At 31.9% G+C, this 14,369-nt stretch overlaps 1 protein-coding gene across 1 annotated transcript in view; it reads right to left on the bottom strand.

The window, feature by feature from the left end:
* Positions 1-14,369, bottom strand: part of LOC143247788 (neurobeachin-like) — a 136,474-nt gene that overhangs the window by 113,513 nt on the left and 8,592 nt on the right. The window contains 11 exon segments of the mRNA XM_076496265.1: positions 587-649; positions 4,128-4,268; positions 5,538-5,594; positions 6,165-6,311; positions 6,761-6,880; positions 7,652-7,778; positions 7,984-8,105; positions 9,631-9,726; positions 10,187-10,287; positions 11,158-11,284; positions 12,682-12,786. Coding sequence (XP_076352380.1) covers positions 587-649; positions 4,128-4,268; positions 5,538-5,594; positions 6,165-6,311; positions 6,761-6,880; positions 7,652-7,778; positions 7,984-8,105; positions 9,631-9,726; positions 10,187-10,287; positions 11,158-11,284; positions 12,682-12,786 — 1,206 coding nt within the window.

The raw sequence follows: 14,369 nt of genomic DNA, 5'->3' as shown, positions 1-14,369 counted from the left end.
CAATGCCAAACAAGGACACTGCAGCAATGCCAGGGTTTCATGAGCACTATAACCAAACACCAGCATCAATGTCCACAACACCTGTTGAGAACATCCAACACTGATACTTAGTTGACCCTAGTCCAAGTGGACCAGCCGATTGACCCAAGGGGGGCCACCTCAAGGCCCCTGGCTACAGGAATTCAAGGCAAAAGTGGTTAGGGTTGGATCCTCTCCCCTGCACGAATCACCATGCACAACAAACATGTGGGTAGATGTTTAGATCCCAGAGGAGGTAAACTAAAAGAACATAATAACCTTCCATGGGAGGTTCCCTCACCAAGTACAGTAATTCATTCACACCAAGGGGAATTCTTATCTAAATGCCAATGATGTAACCCATACCTTGATAATAAAAATGAAATCCTTACCTAAATACCAGCAATGAAAGCTACTTGCATACTAACAACAAAAATCTGTCTAAATGCATATAATGAAATCCTTACCTGAATACCAAGAGAGAAAGCTACTTGTATAAAACAACAGAATTCTTATCTAAATGCCAATAATGAAAACCTCACCTAGATAATAAAAATGAAATCTTTACCTGAATACCACCTACAGCAGTTAATGTTCTGTGAATAGAATGAGTTGTAATAGCTTTTACATCCTAATGAAAGGAACAACAAAAATTACATTAGAGAAATATAAACATACAGAATTTCTCATACATGACCTGAAACAAATAACAATTTTCACAACATACAGGGTGGACCAAAATTACCCTTCCTATTTTAAAATTTTAATATTTAAATAACTAAGGAAATACAAACATTAAGTTTTCAACATCTTGTAATCCAACTGAAACAGTTTTTATTGACATGTTTAGTTTCTCTCCAGTGAACAGTGGCAACTGTGCAATAGAAGGTTCAATGTATCAACTGGCTTACAGAAACAAAGTCAGTGACCTTTATGCATTATACTTAGAGATATTTAAAGGGTATCATGTGAAGCAAACATCATGGAACTAAAAGACAAGATAAAAGATGTCATCACAATTGTAAATGTGGACATGGTGAGAACTACTACCAGGGCATGTGTAGAAGTCCACTCACAGAACTATCTGTATTGGAGCTACAAGATGTTGAAAATTGGATGGTTGTACTTCCTTTGTCAATTTGTTATTAAATTTCATCATAGGAAAGATAATTGTGGATCACCCTGTATTCTTATATCATCATACAGACAGTTTTACTTTCTTTTCTGAATAAACAGCCACAAAATAAGAGTGCATTACATTACTTAAAACTACTAATTGTATTCTCAAGAAGGCTGGTATGGGTATTAAAACTTTAATTAAAGTATAGAACAACATTTTGACCTTCTTAGGTCATCTTCAGGTTAATGTAGAATGTTTGCAACTGACCGTTTCTTGGTGCATCTTAGGGATGAGAATATAAATAGATACAGGATTGTAGGTGGCGTTGCAGTTAGACATTAGGTTATTAATTGGTATAGGTATAACGGTGTTACTTTACAGTGCTTCAATTTTGATTTGAGTTGTATAATTAGGGCTTCTTTGATTTGGCATTTGTTTATATTTGTTTTCCCACTTTGTTTGTGGGAGTTTTCTATGGTTATGTTGTGTTTATTTGATTTGTAGTGTTCAAAAATATGTGAAAGTGTTTATTTTTTGTGTTATTTGAATATGATTTCTGTTTGTTTCTCCAATGTAGACATCGTGGTAAGTGTTACACTGTGTTTTATAATGTTGGTGTTGTGTTTGTCAGTGTAGATTTTACATGGTATGAACTTTAGTTTTGTACCTGGTTTTGAATAAGTTTTGTGTTTACTAGAATGTTGTGTTTTCTAATAAGTTTTTCCAAATGTTGGTTATTTATTTCTGATGTTGGGAACATATGACATGCAGCAGTGCAAGGTTTTGTAGTTTGTTGTATTTTAAAATTTATTATTGATTGTTTGTTGTTGGTCTAGGTGTGTGTGTATAATTTTTTCCAAGGTTTTTTTGAGAAATTTATTGATGTCAATGAAGTGTTTTATTTCGTTGATTTCATTGGGTGAGCATAGTTTTGTGGCTGTGGTTATTTGATTTCTTTATATGTTGAATTTTTGTTTTGTTTCATGTGCTGAGTTCCAGGGAATGTACAGTCCAGTGTGGGTAATTTTTTTCACTGGATTTCTGTTGTGAATTGTGTATTGGCTCTAGTAATACTGAAGTTGAGAAATGCTATTTGGTTAGGTTTTTTTTTTTTGTTCACAGGTGAACTTATTGTTTGGGTTTATGGAGTTAAAATGGTTGAACAACTAAGTGTGTGTTCTGTAGATGTGAATCCAGCAATTGTATTGTCAACATATCTGTACCAGTATAGTGGTTGGTGTAAGGCTGAATTAAGCACTTGAGATTCAGTCTGTGTAATAAAAATATTGGCTAGAACCGATGACACAAGATTGCCCATACTTAGACCATTTATTTGTAGATGGTTTTGATCATTGAACATAAAGTTAGTTTTGGTGGTAGTGAATTCTATGAGGATTGCTAATTGGTTGCTGGGAATGACTATAGATGGGTTGGGGTCTCAGACATAAAGTTCTAAAGCTATCTTGCAGGATACAGTTGTTGGGACTTCTGTGAAAAGGAAGATTACATCAAAACTGGACATTAATTCTTTATGATTTAGTTGATTAAGAATAGATTTAAAGTTAAAAGCTTCTTTGAAGAAGGAGCTGGCTGATGTTACATATTTAGAAAATGTCCATGCTGTGTACTTGATGAGGTTTTAGTTAAATAATTCATAGGTTGACATTATGGGATGAAGTGGATAATTGAGTTTGTGAGGGTTGTAAGTGCCATATAGCTGTGGTGTGCAAGTCAATTTTGCAATAAAAAATTCAAAACAGAAATCCACTGAAAAATCACCCACACTGGACTACACATTCCTTAGGACTCAGCACATGAAACAAAACAAAAACTTAACATATTAAGAAACCAAATAAACACAGCCACAAAACTATGCTCACCCAATAAAATTAATGATAAAATCAACAAAATGAAACACTTCATCAACATAAACAAATTTCCTCCAAAAACTGTTGAAAAAACTATATACACACACACACATACACCTAGATTAACAATACAGTCAACAGCAAACAAACAATAATAAATCCCAAGATACAAATTAATAACCTTACACTGTTGCATACTATACATTCCCAATACTTGGAAAAAACTTAAAACATTCCATTAAACACTAAATTTGTCCAAAAATCAGGTATGAAACTAAAGTTCATACTATGCAAAAACTACACTGACAAACACAACACCAACATTATTTATAAAATACAATGTAACAATTGCCACAACTTCTATAATGTAGAAACAAGCAGAAAAATGGAAACTATTTTCAAAGAACAAAAAAAAAACCCTTCACACATTTTTTATACTAAAAATCAAATAAGCACAACATAACCATAGTAAACACCCACATACTTAGTGGGGAAACAAATGCAAAACCAAATAAGCCATACAACAACTAAAACCTAACCTGAACCATTACTTTACGACACATTAACACCTATACTAATTAATAATCTAACATCTAGCTGCAGCACCCCCTGCAATCCAGTACCCGTTTACACTCTTTTCCCTGAGATGCACCCAGCAACGGTCAGTTGCAAGCTCTCTACATTAACCTGAAGATGACCTAAGAAGGTCAAAACATTGTTCTGTACTTTATTGTAATTAAAGTTTTAATACCTATACCAACCATCTTGAGAATACATTTTTATTTCAAGTGGGTTTCTAACCATCATAAAAATATTAATTATATACATCAAATCATAGAATAGCTTCAATTTCAAATAATATTACATCTAACCAAACATTACATAGGCTATATTTAATAATAATAAAGTCTGGCACACAGGGATATACTGAATTAACACTACTTCTAATATAAAAAGTATACGTCACTGAGTTACACTGAATTAGCACAGTTCTATTAACAAAGCCTAGCATACAAAGTTCTAATGAATTTCAAAGACCAGAAACAATTAAGTGTTGCGATGTAGGCAATTATTAAAGCTATGGCTTAACAACATAATTTATTCTTTCTTTCTAGAAGTACCTGAAGCATGAGTGCATGTGGAGTGTGAACAAAGTAAGTAGAATTCCCTTTAGGTGCAACATGGAGACATAGTTGACGATCTGTTGCCACAGGATTGTAGAGGAAGACAATCTGGCTTGAGAGTTTTCCATCATAAAGCACCTGAAGTTTGGTGAACAGCACATTTTACAAAATTTAAGTTTTACATATATCCTATACCACTGGTAAAATAAAATAAAACATTTACTCAAATCAATTTATAGCATAATATTTCTTTATTATGCAACTTCACCATATACTACAACTGGTTTTACTTTACTTTCTCAAAACAAGTTCGTAACACCAGTTGACACAAATCAACTGAAAACTAGAATTACTTTCTAAAGACAAGTTCCTAAAACCAGTTGACAGTAAATCAACTAAAAACAAGAATTACCTTCTGAAGTTAAAAACAAATGTTCTCAAGACAAGGTAAAACACCAACAAATCAAGTACCAAAACTAAAATAAGTTAGGAATTCCAGTTTACTATATGTTAATAAAAATTATAACTACCTTCTCAAGACTGGATAGTAACACCAGTTAGTTATACTTTCTTTCTGAAAACAAATTACAAACTAAAATATTAATTACAATTTATTTCTTAAAAGAAACTACTAAACAATAGTTTATTTGTGTAAAGTCTGTATAAGCAGACTTTAAATGTCAAAAAGAACAATAAACCTATTATACACATACAGATAAAACTTGAAATATTTTCAAAATGGAAACTTTTTTACTGTCTCTAACATCACACAAACCTTTCAGCCACAAATCAAAAGATGAAAACAGTATCAGAATATGAACACCTTTTTACACTTCCAAAATATAAAGCAAAAACAAAAAATATTAAATTCCTTATATTACCATTTATGATGTTTAACCAAACTAACACATAATAAGAAGTATTTTATGATGTTTAACCAAACTAAAACATAATAAGAAGTATTTTATGATGTTTAACCAAACTAACACATAATAAGAAGTATTTTATGATGTTTAACCAAACTAACACATAATAAGAAGTATTTTATGATGTTTAACCAAACTAAAACATAATAAGAAGTATTTTATGATGTTTAACCAAACTAACACATAATAAGAAGTATTTTATGATGTTTAACCAAACTAACACATAATAAGAAGTATTTTATGATGTTTAACCAAACTAACACATAATAAGAAGTATTTTATGATGTTTAACCAAACTAAAACATAATAAGAAGTATTTTATGATATTTAACCAAACTAAAACATAATAAGAAGTATTTTATGATGTTTAACCAAACTAACACATAATAAGAAGTATTTTATGATGTTTAACCAAACTAAAACATAATAAGAAGTATTTTATGATATTTAACCAAACTAAAACATAATAAGAAGTATTTACCTTTTTAAGGTTATCAGGCAAAGAAGTAACATTCTCTTCTTCAAACCTAAACTGATTCTACAAACATGGAAAAAAATTCATTTGTTTTGACTAGTTTGGTTAAAAATATGTGAAACATCAATGAACAGAAAAACATTTAAAAAGGACATCAATTTCCACACATGCAAATTTCTTTCCAGCAATTTATTTTCAAGTCTTAATTTTGTAAATAATTTGTTTCCATCATGACAAAACCACATACTAATATGAAGTCACTTAATAACATTAATAACCTGGACCTACAGTTTATATAGACATGTACAATACTGATAGCCTGGTCCTCAGTCGATACAGACATGTAGAATACTGATAATCTGGTCCTCAGTCGATACAGACATGTACAATATTGATAACCTGGTCCTACAGTTTATATAGACATGTACAATACAGATAGCCTGGTCCTACAGTTTATATAGACATGTACAATACAGATAGCCTGGTCCTACAGTTTATATAGACATGTACAATACTGATAGCCTGGTCCTCAGTCAATACAGACATGTACAATACTGATAACCTGGTCCTCTATCGATATAGATGTCTACAATATTGATAACAAGTTCTAACTCAATACAGATTGTTACTTACTTGATAACCTGGACCCAACCGGTGGATAGCACAGATCTGGTGAGCAGACAGTGCTTCACTGAACAAGTAGATGGCCGACATTTGACCACAAAATGTGTTCTTTTCCTGTAGTTCTGGAGCTGCTCCAATAAAACATTTGTCAAATGGCTGAAAAAAATAATCATGATTTGAAGAACAGATGTAACCAATAAAACCAGTTCATATTTATGTGTTTAACCTACACTACAACCAACAGATGTAACCAATAAAATCAGTTCATATTTATATGTTTTAACCTACATTACAAACAAAAGGAAAAAGTGAGCTAACTTTAATAAGTATTTGTCACTTTTTTATAAAACGATATATTATTAGTCACACAATGAACTTCACATAATAGAAAGTACTTATTTGATATCCAGTATTTATTTTTGTGGACTAGTAGATGATACAAACCAACTAATATTGTAAATAGTAACATTAAAAACATTATATTTGATACTTATGAGTATAAAATGTTATATATCCAAGAAAAGGAGTATTTGATAAAAACAGACTTTTTAAAAAACAAATGAAAAGTGTTTGAAGAAAGTAAAAGAGATTTCTTCCATACTCACATCATTGGTATTAACAAACCAAGCCATTTCTGTGCTGGAAGCTAACTGTCCATTCACAAAGCACTTAATTTCACACTTACTCCACCGACTATAGATACAAACTAAGGCCACCATATACCACTGAAGAGGGAAAAACAAGCATGAAAACACTTTTAAATGTAATGTATTTTATAGCCCACTAATTTCACTGTTGTTAAACTTCTATTTTTTAAATTCTTATAAAAAATATCTAACTTTTTATTCAAACTGCTGTTTATCAAGAAATTAGCAACTACAACATTTTGTGTCCATTCATCAAAGGTAAAAGAAAAACAGATAAAACATTACATGAATAGTGTATGTTAGTAAAATAGTAATTATAAAATCTTATTTCTGATAAGATGAAACATTCTATCCTCACTCGCATTTGGTTTCATTCTCATGCAATGTAAATTCACATATATCGTAGGCTTCAAACTTCTGTGGAAAAAAGGTTAAATTATTTTAGAATATTTTGATAAAATAACAAACAACAACTTACAATTCTTTCTTGATCTACTATAAGTAGAATAAACAGTTTGACAATTGTGAAATTTCATGTTTTGAAAATTAAAATAACCCTAAAATTTATTTTACAAACATGACAATCCATGAATTTGAGAACATTACGAATGTATTTATTACCTAAAAATTCAAATACCAACATGAAGTCAGTGCTAGACAGAAAATATAATTTGTCATCCAACATAACTACTGAAAGAAACCCAAGTTATTAGTTTCACACATACCTTTCTTGGTGTCATCCAACATAACTACTGAAAGAAACCCAAGTTATTAGTTTCACACATACCTTTCTTGGTGTCATCCAACATAACTACTGAAAGAAACCCAAGTTAGTAGTTTCACACATACCTTTCTTGGCTGAAACTCATACTTCACACATTCTTGATATCCCTTCCCTTTGATTTTGATGCTGGTAAACACCAAACAATTTCCTACAAAATGGGCTGAGTAGCCCACCTCTTTACTGGTTCGAAAACTGGAAGAAAGAGTGATTCATATTACCACTCTGAGTATAGCACAAGGTTTGAGATTTCACTGGTAATAATTATATCCACTCAAAACTCTAGACAAAAATGTGACACCAGGAAACAGAATTTATGATTCTTTACATTAACGCTTTAAGACTAATGTTCTTTTACACAGTAAAAAACAAAACTTTATATTAATGCTTTTGAACTTACCTGAACAGAAATGGTTTCTCACGCTCAATGTTTACACTGTTTATTGGATCCAGTCGAAACCAAGTGCTGAATGTCCAACCATTTTGATATGGCCATTTTGCAAGAGGAGGTAAAGCAATGGCCTGAAATAAGATTAGAAACTTCTCAACAGAGCTAAAAAGAATGGGCTAAAATGTACTCTGAGTGAAAAAATATTTTAACAATGATGATTGGACATTATAGACTGTATCTGTCAGTAGGTGGGATCAGATGAGGTTTTGGTTATCATGAGATGTCCCTAATACTTTTAGTTTTGTTTTCCAAACTACTTGATGAATATCAGTACTAACCCCCATATTTTTGAACTGATAAGAACAACTCTGATGCTACTCTAAAAGTGGCATCTGACTATCACAACATATCTCCATAATGCATGAACAATTCCCAAAACGTAGTGAATGACATATTTTTAACACAAGTGGGTGCAAACCATGGAGCTTCATATCCACAGTCTGTCATACAAACCATGAGCCACACTCACCCCAATATGATGGGGAGACCAAATCACTTGTACTCTTGACAGATGCAACTCAAAGAACTTCAAAGGCATAAAAAATAATTCTGCCTGAAACAAACTATGAATAAATGTTACTTTGAGTAAAATATTTTATTTCATCATAATTTATAGAATCTGACAGTTGTCATGCTAAGTGACATTTCTATATATTTTTGTTTACAAAGGTAACAGTAAATTCTGAACCACATTCATTGTGCATCCCCTCTCTTACAAAACATCTAATAAAGTTCACACCACACTCACTTTACATGTCCCCTTTCTTATAAAACATCTAATAAAGTTCACACCACACTCACTTTACATGTCCCCTTTCTTATAAAACATCTAATAAAGTTCACACCACACTCACTTTACATGTCCCCTTTCTTATAAAACATCTAATAAAGTTCACACCACACTCACTTTACATGTCCCCTTTCTTATAAAACATCTAATAAAGTTCACACCACACTCACTTTACATGTCCCCTTTCTTATAAAACTTCTAATAAAGTTCACACCACACTCACTTTACATGTCCCCTTTCTTATAAAACATCTAATAAAGTTCACACAATACTCAGTTTACATGTCCCCCTCTCTTACAAAACATCTAATAAAGTTCACACCACACTCACTTTACATGTCCCCTTTCTTATAAAACTTCTAATAAAGTTCACACCACACTCACTTTACATGTCCCCTTTCTTATAAAACATCTAATAAAGTTCACACAACACTCAGTTTACATGTCCCCTTTCTTATAAAACTTCTAATAAAGTTCACACCACACTCACTTTACATGTCCCCTTATAAAACATCTAATAAAGTTCACACCACACTCACTTTACATGTCCCCTTTCTTATAAAACATCTAATAAAGTTCACACCACACTCAGTTTACATGTCCCCATTCTTATAAAACATCTAATAAAGTTCACACCACACTCACTTTACATGTCTCCTTTCTTATAAAACATCTAATAAAGTTCACACCACACTCAGTTTACATGTCCCCTTTCTTATAAAACATCTAATAAAGTTCACACCACACTCACTTTACATGTCCCCATTCTTATAAAATATCTAATAAAGTCCCAGGAGCAGCACTTACAGTTCCTTTTCTCCCAGAGAAACTGAAGAATGTGTCTGGCCCTTGACGAAGTGGAAGTTGACGTAAAATGGACAAGAGCTTCACCGAATGTCTCGGCTGAAAGTTGTTACAAAAGGTTAAATGATATAAAGGTGTGTTAACAAAATATTGACAATGTCTGCAATGATAGTTGTTACAAAAGGTTAAATGATACACATGTATATTGAATAATATCTCAGACAGTATGAAGGACTGAACACTGGTGAATATTTGTGACTGAATCAATAGTGAAAAGAAAAATTAACATTTGGTTTTAATGATAAAAAAATTTCTTTTTTATACACAAAATGCACAGGAAATACAACACACATAAGTGAATATTTTTGCTGAAACAAATACATTCATTAGAGTGTTATTTTCCTCATTCAAATTAACACAATATTTATCATAGTAAAATACTGAGTTGTATTGCAACCATGTTAAAAGCTTAATACCTGACTCTGCCTTCATTTTTTTCTTAATTAAATTCCATGTTAAGACTGAAAGAATCATAATAAGAAAAAATAAAGCAACTCACCCACTGCCCTTTGTCTGCTTTCATGCACCCAATAAGAAGCTTAAACTCTTTTACAGAGATGCTATAACTGGAAAGTACTCCCAAAAGTTCAATAAGTAAATCTAGGAAAAATTGACAATAAAATTTCACACTGGATTATTGTTTTAATTTCAACCACATAGAGTAAAAAAAACCTGTAAAAATGTCGATCTAAATTTATATGAAAAACCTAAATATCATGGCATTACTTTGAAACGTGGATGCTCTCAGGCACTACTTTAGAAACGTGGACACTCTCAGGTGCTACTTTAGAAACGTGGACTCTGTCGGGTGCTACTTTAGATATGTGGACGCTCTCGGGCGCTACTTTAGAAATGTGGACGCTCTCGGGCGCTACTTTAGAAACGTGGACGCTCTCGGGCGCTACTTTAGAAACGTGGACGCTCTCGGGCGCTACTTTAGAAACGTGGACGCTCTCGGGCGCTACTTTAGAAACGTGGACGCTCTCGGGCGCTACTTTAGAAACGTGGACGCTCTCGGGCGCTACTTTAGAAACGTGGACGCTCTCGGGCGCTACTTTAGAAACGTGGAAGCTCTCGGGCGCTACTTTAGAAACGTGGATGCTCTCAGGCGCTACTTTAGAAACGTGGACGCTGTCAGGCGCTACTTTAGAAACGTGGACGCTGTCAGGTGTTACTGTAGAAACGTGGACGTTTTTTCTGGATAATAATAACAATCCAAATTGATATTTAACATTCAATAAACCTGGCCTCTATCTAAACACTTTCTAGCTCATGAGCACTTTATCTCTATGGTAAATTTCTTTCTTGAACTAAACCTCCACCTGGAAAATGGCCAATCAAATTCTAAACAATTAACTCTATTTAATAAATTCACCTTTAATTTAACAGATGCCTAATAAAACAGCAAACAGTTAATTTTCTTTACTAAAATCAGTAGTTAATAGACAAATAATAAACTGCTTCACGTACCAGCAACAATATCTTCCACCTTAGATATCCTTTTCAACACGTGCTCGATTAGACTAGCCTCTGTACAAGCTTCAAGATTTCTAACACTCTTTTTAAGGGTAGCTACAAATATGCTCCATACTTCTGCCTGTTACAGAGTTAGTAATAACATTATTGTCATTGGTGAAAATATTTGCAATAACAAAAAATAATTGGTTAAACAAATAATGTCTTTTTTAATTTCTGTATTAATTTAAAATATTTAAAAATGATGCAACTTCTTAACACAGATTATAAAATTGATAAACATTTAATTTCTAGAACAAATTGAAATGTACCATATTATTCTCCTTTCTCTGAATTTGTTTATTTAACATTTATTTCAATCTGAAAAATAAAGTATATTTATTATTATATAAGTGTAAAGCAGGTTAACCCTCAGTAAATACCTAAAGATAATACTATAAAACAATAGGATAATAGGTTTACACAGGTACTATAATAAAAGAGTAGGATAATAAGACTCACAAACCCAGATCTACATAGGTACTAGAATGAATCAGTAAGATAATAAGACTCACAAACCCAGGTCTACACAGATACTATAATGAATCAGTAGGATAATAAGACTCACAAACCCAGGTTTACACAGGTACTACAATAAATCAGTAGGATAATAAGACTCACAAACCCAGGTTTACACAGGTACTATAATAAATCAGTAGGATAATAAGATTCACAAACCCAGGTATACACAGGTACTTTAATAAATCAGTAGGATAATAAGATTCACAAACCCAGATCTACACAGGTACTGTTATAAATCAGTAGGATAATAAGACTCACAAACCCAGGTCTACACAGGTACTATAATACTGAACAGTCACTAGGATCACACATTATTTCCAACCAAGATGTTATAAAATTTACTGAAAAAATGCAAGGCCCAAACATTATTTCCAACCAAGATATTAGAAGACTTACTGAAAACACTCACTAGGATCAAACATTATTTTTAACCAAGATATTAGAACACTTACTGACAACACTCACTAGGACAAAACATTATTTCCAACCAAGATATTAGAAGACTTACTGAAAACACTCACTAGGATCAAACATTATTTTTAACCAAGATATTAGAACACTTACTGACAACACTCACTAAGACAAAACATTATTTCTAACCAAGATATTAGAATACTTACTGACAACACTCACTAGGACAAAACATAATTTCTAACCAAGATATTAGAAGACTTACTGACAACACTCACTAAGACAAAACATTATTTTTAACCAAGATATTAGAATACTTACTGACAACACTCACTAAGACAAAACATTATTTCTAACCAAGATATTAGAAGACTTACTGACAACACTCACTAGGACAAAACATAATTTCTAACCAAGATATTAGAAAACTTACTGACAACACTCACTAGGACCAAACATTATTTCTAATAAAGATGTTAAACCTACTGACAACACTCACCAGGACCAAACATTATTTCTAACCAAGACACTACTGAAAATCCTCACCTGAAGACTAGGTGTACAATGGTCAAGAAGGTCTAGCATGAGAAGGACATTATCAGGTTGTTTTATAACAAAGTTCAGCTCCATGTCAAATTCACCACCAACCAACTGAAAAACGAAGAAAAAAATGTGACACCATTATTTATACGCTAGTAGCTTTAATCAATATTAACATAATAAAATGGAAAATTATTTTATATACCAAAAAAGTGGCCAACAATCTACTTACTTAAGAATGTTACAAAAGTAAAAGTTACAGCATATAAAAATTTCACCTTGAAATGGAAAACCATTAAAATGTTTAAGCTTACAAGAATCATAACATGCAATAACAGATATCTTCAGTATTTTGAAACTTTACAAGAAAATCCTGATGTCAGCAGTTTAATAGATATATTAATGATAGACACAAAGTAATAAATATCAAACACTACTATTCATGTACGGTGGAATAATGTAAACATTTTGTAAACATTAAGCACCACGTACACTCATCCATTAATAGCAAAAGAAGATTGAGCATGTGACTTGAAGCATTGAAATAAAACTTGGTGGCCAACTTTTAGATACACATATAACAATTATAGCAAATATTCATTGACTAGTTAATCAGGAGACATTTATTGTTTAACTTGGAGCATGATAGCACATAAAATAAAAGATGAATGAATATTTGATGTCATTAATAAAATAAAAGATGTGGCTACCAATCTGACTGCAATATTTTAAGTCACTCAGTCAATTCTTTTTTTGACTCACCTTTCTTTTTTACACCTAAAGTGTTTTTGATTAGATGTCATTATTTATCATCAATACACACCAAATAAGGAAGCAACACCTGACAGAAACAAATATTACTTTTAGGATCAAAACCCTAATACTTGGTACAGACCCCCATACTTTAAAGATATATGGTGATAGTTTTTCCTCTCTAAAACAGTTAAAAATTCCTTTACAGTAACACCAAAGAATCTAAATTAACAGTTTCTTGTCATCACCTGCTTACACTCCACACAGCTGTATCAAGCATCATTATTTACACTAATTTCTTAAGCTAATATAATGTAATGCTAAATAATCTTTAATTAGAAAAAATTCATAAAATGTTTGCAAATTTGTTCTTATACACTGCCAATAATTATCCATCTGTAGGATCCTTTTCAAAACTTGAGCTAAAAACTGCTAATCCAGATTGCCCCTATTGATTTGCTTCTCTAAATCAGTTTTTAATCCAAATGACAAAAACTAAATGTTTTTATATTAATTTTACTTTGAATAAAATCAAACATCATAAAGAAGTAGCTTCACCTTCACAGCTAATAAGATAAAGAACAAAATAGATATTCAAGTTTTTCTGAACCTAAACAACACTACATAAAACTCAGATAGTGCTGCTAAAGTTCAATGGAAATTGTGAGGTTTTGTTTATGAAAAATAATCACTGATGATAAGGGTGCAGTAGTTCCACCATGGTTGGTGCCCAAGTAAGACCTCATTTGGAGTACTGTATTGAAATTTGGTTTTGGTTTACCATTAATTTTATGGAAAAGATTTTAAAAAGCAGCAGCTAGATTTCTTTCTGACTGTAAATAAAATTTCAAAATAAAAATATGTGAGGTGACTTAAGCATGCTTATATAGTTGAAGTTTTCCTAAAGTAATACTGAAAATATGAGGTGATTTAAATATATA

Source organism: Tachypleus tridentatus, chromosome 3 (assembly GCF_004210375.1).
Source record: "Tachypleus tridentatus isolate NWPU-2018 chromosome 3, ASM421037v1, whole genome shotgun sequence".
Taxonomy (NCBI): Eukaryota; Metazoa; Arthropoda; class Merostomata; order Xiphosura; family Limulidae; genus Tachypleus; species Tachypleus tridentatus.
Note: the sequence above shows the minus strand (reverse complement) of the source record. Positions and strands in the feature narration are given on the sequence as shown.